Below are 8,063 nucleotides of genomic sequence, written 5' to 3' on the forward strand. Positions count from 1 at the left end.
TTAGTCATTTCACAAAATGAGTGATTTAACAATCTGACTGTCACATATACGCCAATAAGCTGTCAAAGAGCGCAAGCACATGACCACATCTGGGGTCCTCTGGCTTGTGTTGGTTTTTCATGACCTGTGACTTGACAAAATGACCTGAAAGTGTATCACCCTTGATCAATGTTTAGATAATAGCAAGGTGAGGTTTGCTCAAGAAATTAGTTTGTTTGGTTTCAGTGTGTAGATGTGCAGCTCTCAATGAACCAGCACAACCTCCCCCAAACAAGCATACCGGTCACACAGAAGGCATGCAATACTAGGCACAGCAGGACACAACCAGATCTCCCTTCTACAACAATTCTACTTCTTGATTCCATCCACTACAATAGGCTCCTGTCTTACTTAAATAGTCATCATAGTAACAATCAAAATTATGACAATTTTAACTTTCTTTCTCCAAAATTGTTTTCTTAAAAGTCATGTGACGTTAGCTTAAAAGAAAAATTGAGTTGAGGGAGCAACCATTTAAAGATAAGTACAGGCTTCAGATAAATTCTGAACCATTAAGTATTTATTCATGTGGTACCATCACATATGGTACAGATAGTTTTATTAGTGTTCTAAGTATATTTTAACTCCTTTGGAGCGGTTGGGTATTTTTTTAACCCATGTAGAAAACAGTATACCTTTCTCAGAAATAATTCAACTGTTTCAAGGTTTCTATTTTTTTGTTCTGTACCATGTGTGCAAGATGTTGCCTAAGCTAGCAATAGGATTATACATGGCTCAGTTACAATAAACATGACCTATGGCATGTGTGCACTATTCACTGCTGTAGAGTTCATGTACATATGATACCTGCATTTGATTTGTACAGAAACATTTGTAAAGAAATACCGACAGATAGCAGAAAAGAATAGATTGTAAACTACTCACCGTGCCATTACTCTATACTGTGTTCAGATTGCTTTTTGAAATTTGTGCACAACCAAAAACTAATGCGGGGTAGTGGGGTAGCCTTGTGGTTAAAGCGTTCACTTGTCAAGCTGAAGACCCAGGTCCAATTACGCAAATGGGTAGAATGTGAAACCCATTTCTTCTGTCCCCCACCATGATGTTGCTGATATATTGCTAAAAGTGGTGTAAAACCTAACTCACTCACTCAAAATTAATTATGACATATTTCATATACTTTATACTATCAAGAGCACTATGAACACCTGGGTAATTGTTGTCTTATATCGGGTTTTTTATTACTTAGGATGCCTCATTTGACTAGGGCAGTCAAATATTCCAGGGCATGATTTGGCTTTCCAAAACATGCACCTGTGTAACTTACTGCTTAAGAATGCAACCTGATATTTATGTCTACACATGCCAAGTAGAGAGGCTAAAAATTCCATTTTGTGTCTGTCTAACCCTTACTTGTTCACAGAATATTGATCTTTGAAAACAATATCTCAAGGCTGTATTTACCATACTATATCACTAATCTCTTTGTCATGTTTAATTTCTTATGCTTTACTTGGCTTGAGATCACAGAAGTGTGGATGCTTTAAGATAAAATGCATGTTTCTTCTAAAAAAATAATAATGTATCTGATACTGGCTGAACTCCCATCTGTTAAATCTTCGATAAATTCAGATGATCAGGGTGCAGCAAGATTTGTCTGGTGTAACCCTGTTTCGAAGTCAACATGTACTGGGTGCAAGTTACATCTGGTTCCTTAATTCAAGAGCTGTATTCATATTTGAAGAACAGAAGGTCATCACGATAAATCATTTGGCACATAACTTCATAAGCATGATAAGCACATTCAGAATATAGGTCACTTTGACATATAAGTTCTTCACAAATTCCTCAAACAATTAATGGTTGTTTTACTGAGGCACACATTTGCTAACATTTGCAACTCTATAAACTTAATTCATCACATTTCAATTATATACTGACCTTCTAAACAATGAATGATATTGTAGAGCCTTTTCATTCCTTCTGAATGTGTTTTACATTTCTAAAAACTGAACATCAGACGTGAACATAAGGATTGTTTAAATGATGTCTTTTGTTTCAGAAGCACTGATGTATTTTTAGACTTTCCAACAATGTCTCCTTTGTGAAACATGCATTCAAGTCTCATGTCTGTCAGTGCTCAACTGGAATAGCATAGTGTACAAAGTTCTGATCAGTACTCATGAGTGCAAATAATGTTAATAAATTTTGCCAATACCTGGACAATAAACCCCAAAACAACAATGGACCAAATCAGAATTTAAAATCAGGCATCCAGATAATTTTTCAACATCAGTAGTATGTGCTCCTTATTTTTTCAATAAAGGGGGACTGGAAAAATTAAGAGTACATTTCGAGTACAGAATAGAATTTAATGGATCATCAGTAACATGTTTCACTTCATCAGTGTTTTCTTCTCCAGTATGTACCTGCAAAGTGACCAGTAAAATTTGTTGGGGTCTCGTAAATTGAAAGTCAGTCTGACACTGTGTCCGGTAAATAATCATGTATTAAAATAAAAACTCATGAGTAAGCAAAATGATAGTCTTGGTTGTACTTTCAAGGTCGCAAAAATTATGTTTTGGAAATACCCAGGATACTAAAAATTTAAAATGAGAGTCGATCCGGCACCTTCTGACTGGTCAATGTAATCAGTGATTCAGATTTTTCAGTTCAATTATTATTACCATGCATTACAGCTTAGAAAGTAATGAAACAGGAGAAAGACAAAGTTTTTCCGATTGTGTAACCACATGTCAAAATGGCTCGACAACGCTTTCAAATTATTGATAATAGGATATGTCCAGCAAATTTCATTCAAGACCGGTACAAGTTAAAGTCATCGGACACACTGTTCACATATGCACCACAACATTGCTATTCTTGGGTAAACAGGTCAGTAAAAAATAAAACTACATTATTTCAGATAAATATGTCTGTAAATGATTCAAAGACCGTATCATATTACTGTGGTGCATATCTGCTACGCTTTCGTTGATAAAGCTGTTATCAGGAGCCCTGTCTAATGATAATGTTGATTTGCTTTACAGTTCCGTTTGTGTCAAAATAGTTTCACAACATTGCGAAACTAATCATTGACATTATTTTCACTATGGAACTTTTCTTGAAACATAAAGAGTCTAACCATTGATAACTGCCACGGTGATGACATGAGGATTGAGTTATTCCTAAAACTACTTCAAGCTAATAAAACCTCCAACAGAATGCCAGGCAGACGTATACTGTTGGACAGTGATGTTACATGAATTATTTTTGATGATACTATTGTGAATCATTCTACATGTACAGACTCAGGTCAAAATTCAGGACTCACAATAGAAAATGGCAAACTGAAGGCCAACAAAACATGTTAAACAACAAAAATATGACAAACATTTTGTTTAAAGTTCAAGGCTACCAAAAGCCTTTGAAACTGAACTGTCAGCAATTAAGTTTTCAGTTAACATGGTTAAGGAACCTTTAATCTAAAAGCATCACCCTGATGCAGAGCCTGTTACTCAATTAAGTTGTTTGTGAAAAAAGGGCTATGTGAAATATATCACCTTCGGCAAACATAAGCTGTCATAAATGTCAACACAGTTTACCTGGTATATGACAGACACAGTATCAGTCTCTATCCAAACGTGCCTAAAGTCACTCGCAAAATAATATTACTCAAGGATATTTCCTTGTAATGAATAGATGATGTTTCAAATGATCTTAGTTCTCACTTAATGAATAACATGTGAAAAACATACGTCATCAAAGATGACTAAGTTTGTTTACTTATATTTACTACTAATTTGTCCCATTATCAGACTTACTACATCAGCACTGAATTGACTGTATCAAAACAATTACAACTCTAAGATTTCTTGTCTTATCAAACAATCTAATCTGGTCGCATTAATGACTTATCCAAAATAAAGACAGGATGACTTGGATTTACTCAAAACTATCTTCATCAATATTCAATATGCCTTTCAACAAATCACTACAGATGTGATGCATTGTCTTTAGACATCAACCTATTACTGTTTGAACTAAAAGAAGGTCTTTGTGGCATGTTTGAAACCAATGTTTGAAGATAAGCTAAATATTGTGTATCATTATACACATATTTGAGCATAATAAAACAAAATCCAAATTTCCTTTGCATACACTTTACTTTTATTTGCCATTGACAGTATTCATCTATCAACCTATTTCGAAGCCTGAAAGCCCATCGAAAAATGATCAGTAATCTCCAGCACAGACAAACAGTACATCCAGCACAGACAAACAGTAAATCTTGGACTATTTGAAAACCTGATTTAGAGTGTTTGATGACCATAATGACTAGATTTCAGTTAGCTGACATCTATCTGAACAGTTGAGGAACTGAAGAACAGACACACCATATGCATAACCATTGAAATTAATGGACAGGTACATTCCCTTAGGGCCAGCATAAATTTATCTTTTCTCGGTTACCTTCAGTTATTTATATGCCTAATTTGACAGTTTTATCAGGGTTAATTTCTGTCTCTGCCTGAAGTGATAATTAACATGAAGTATCTGCTAATACTGTTAAACTTATATTCCTATCACTTCCAATTATGATTACTCAGCATTCTTACAGCTATGTAATTTATTGTACTGCAAATTGAATATTTCTTTGATATTGCAATAATGCAATAAATGGCTCACAGTAACTGCCATATATTATATTTAAGCCATCCATAACTCTTGACAGCTAAAAGGCCATCAAACACTTCTCATTGAATCTGTATGGTTTTCTTATATTAAAGGGATTAACATATTCTATCTTAAATTAACTAAATATGCTATCTTCTACCACAACCCATACATAATCACATTTCTCAACATGCATCATTTCATGATAATGTAGTTGTGAGATAACTGAAGGATCATGATGACAATCAACTGAGGACAGACAGCAGGACACTGGACATGCTAAGTAAGCAGGCCACTGCCTGACCTTTGACCCTATCTTAGAAGCTAGGGAAAGGTGAGTCTCACCAGGAACCAGGAAGTCTACATTGGATAGTCAGAGACAAACATATTACACGGTTCATTGAAACAGTAATTATAAACAGCAACGATTTCCAGCTAAACATACTTGTTTACTTTCTAGATAATAAAACAAGTGTGTCTACTATTACTCAAAGAGGTGGAAAAAACACTTGAAATAGACCCATACACAAAAAGAAGAAAATGTCAACAGTCTTTTGTGTGTAAAATACCCTGAGAGTATAGGATAGAGCCAAAATGTATTTTTTACAGTGACATCTCACATGTTCATAACAAAATGCTATTAAACATTCCCACTGACCAAATAAAACCAGGGTTTCGATATTTACCTTCAGTGGTTTGTTTTTCTTTTTAATGTTGGAGTTCAGGTCTTCATGTAGTCTGTCCAGCAGCCACAACAAAAACTCCTGTGCATCATGTTGAGAGCTACCTTCATACTGATGGTTGGCCTTCCCAACGATGGACTTAAAATCCCTGGACACTTCAGCACTGTATCGGTTTGACCATAAACACTTCAGAAGCACTGCCAAATGCTCAGTCACATCTGCTTTGATGGCACCTTTCCTGATATTTCTTAGATTTCTCAAATCTTCTTTAACCACACCATCAACAAAGTATTCCACAAACGAATCTGTGTTCCCTAAACACTGTAAAATTGCATTCATAAAGCAAGTGTTCCCATGATTGTTGAGACCGACTGTTCCAGGCGTTTTATCCCACTTCGGGCCTGTGAAGTTTGGGTCGGTGATGAGGGGTCTTGATGTTGATTCCGACTTCTCGTGTTTTCCTCTTCTGGATCCTCTAAGATCAGCTGCATCATGAAAGTTGTCATTTCGACGTCGGAGAGTCGGGGTCCATGTCACACGAGATGACGGATCCTGCTCGTGTATGGAGCTGGCAGAGGATGAACTCTTCATTACACGATTCATTAGTTTCTTTATTGATTTAAAAGATGTCTTACGCGACTTACTTCGCCTTTCAGAAGGCCCTATGGTTCGCCTTTCTTCGGGAACATCGGAATAGTAGTCTTCTCTTTGACTTCGTCTGTCAACAGTTGTCAACAGTGCGCTTGTGCTTACCTTTCGGTGGCCTGAGTTCAAAGGGGCACCTACTCCTGTGCTGTAAACACTATCGTCGTCGTCGTCATCCAAAATATCTCCCTCGGATGAGGCTCTTTGTCTTCCACCTGGAATCGTTTCAGACATTGTGAAAGAACCAAGAAACAAAGGGACAAAAACTCTTTTCACCGGAGATCTGTTTCCACCTGTAGACTTAGCTTGACATCCATGTTTACGAAAGCATGATGGGTAATTGATTCCCATAACGAGGCCGGGTCTGGTAAAATTATTCTCCTAACAGCAACCTTACTTTACACTATATTACTAAGTCTTCTGCTGATTTTAATATTCAGAACTATCTCAGCCGAAGTATATATCGTAAGTAAACGCAATAATATGTGCTACCAAATACGTCGTGCTAAGTCATCACTGTGTCGGAGTGTGACTTGAGTGATTTACTGTTTTGGCGTCTTCCCAGTTAACATTACGTAAGCACCTTATCGCAGAAACACCTAATTGCTAATTGAGATAATGATAATGCATATTTAATTACAGCTGTGATTGACGCACACTGATGACAAGGGCGATTATATCAAATCATCCCCTTGTTAATTCCCTTGTAATAGATTTTCATAACCGATTCTCTTTAAGCTATTGGAAATAAAGGATTTGATAGAATCTAAAATGAACATCCACACATAAAATCCCATTCAAATGTTTATTAAACGATTTTCTTCTAATATCCATGTACATGTATATAAACATATAATTGGGGTTTTTTTAGGGTACAAGTATCAATATAAAGTGTTATTTACGGACCAGTGAAGATCCGGGGTAGAACGAGTCTTCAGGAACTCATGTTTGCCAAAAAACTTGAAAAGGCGACCATGCTTGTCGGAAGAGGTGACTGACGGGATCGGGTAGTCAGGCTCGCTGACTTGGTTGACACATGTCATCGGTTCTCAGTTACGCAGATCGATGTTCATGCTGTTGATCACTGGATTGTCTCGTCCAGACTCAATTATTTATAGACCGCCGCCATATAGCTGGACTGTTGCTGGGTGAGATGTGAAACGTCACTCACTCACTACTTTTTGAAAGAAATTGTTATCTTACACGTTGTTGAAAGAGTATAAACATGGATAGTCTTACTTTGAAATTGCTATTCAACTCTAACAGGAAGAACTACAGTGAAAATGTCAGCATGAACAGAGGATGTTTCCAAAATAAAAATGGCCTACCTTTCACATCGAATCTGCTATAGGAGGAAGATTTTAAAATGGAACGTATAAATGCGAAAATGGAGAGATGCTCATGTATACCCAGATACATCCAATATATCTATGCAAGTGTTGAAATGTTACGGTTCTGTTTACATTCCAAGCATTGTTTCTGATCGGTTCAACAACTCAGGTGTCGTCCAGCCTTGACGTGTTTACATACCATGTCACTATGGATCGGAAGATCTGTCTTGATATATGAGCGAGTTTCCGAGTGCTCACGAAAAGTGTCGATGTTCAACGATCGATATTGTCTACGGAGGTCAATATGAAAACCACATAAAAGGGTAGGTTTAATGTTTCCTTACTTTGTCTTAAAAACGAAATCGCGGAACTCGAGTCTCGCTGTCAATCCAATTAAATTATGACGATAATATGTCACTAATGACCCGTAATTAACCCGCGTGGACTGACCTCGCTCGTGATGAACCTTCAGGTTATACAGCATAAAATTAACTACAAACTATAACGTAATAAAAGCACTTTAAAGTTTTCAGGTTCATGGCATATTTACCATCAAACGAGTTGCCGAGTTGAAAGGGCGAACGCGGAAAGCCGAAGCCGGAAAAGTTCAGCACACAAGGAAGTCCGGTTCTAATGTCATGTAACAAGGTGTGGACATTCCTACTGTCCTTTTCATACGAAAATAAAATAAAATGCACCTGAGGGTGAATACTAAAAAAGAGGACTA

General features: G+C 36.8%; 1 protein-coding gene across 1 annotated transcript in view; it reads right to left on the bottom strand.

The window, feature by feature from the left end:
• LOC137284738 (ubiquitin carboxyl-terminal hydrolase 43-like) overlaps positions 1-6,346 on the bottom strand; it is a 39,741-nt gene extending 33,395 nt beyond the window's left edge. The window contains exon 1 of the mRNA XM_067816668.1: positions 5,364-6,346. Coding sequence (XP_067672769.1) covers positions 5,364-6,239 — 876 coding nt within the window. The 5' untranslated portion in view covers positions 6,240-6,346. The remainder of the gene's footprint in view (positions 1-5,363) is intronic.
• Positions 6,347-8,063: the final 1,717 nt, after the last annotated feature.

This window comes from Haliotis asinina, chromosome 5 (assembly GCF_037392515.1).
Source record: "Haliotis asinina isolate JCU_RB_2024 chromosome 5, JCU_Hal_asi_v2, whole genome shotgun sequence".
Lineage (NCBI taxonomy): Eukaryota > Metazoa > Mollusca > Gastropoda > Lepetellida > Haliotidae > Haliotis > Haliotis asinina.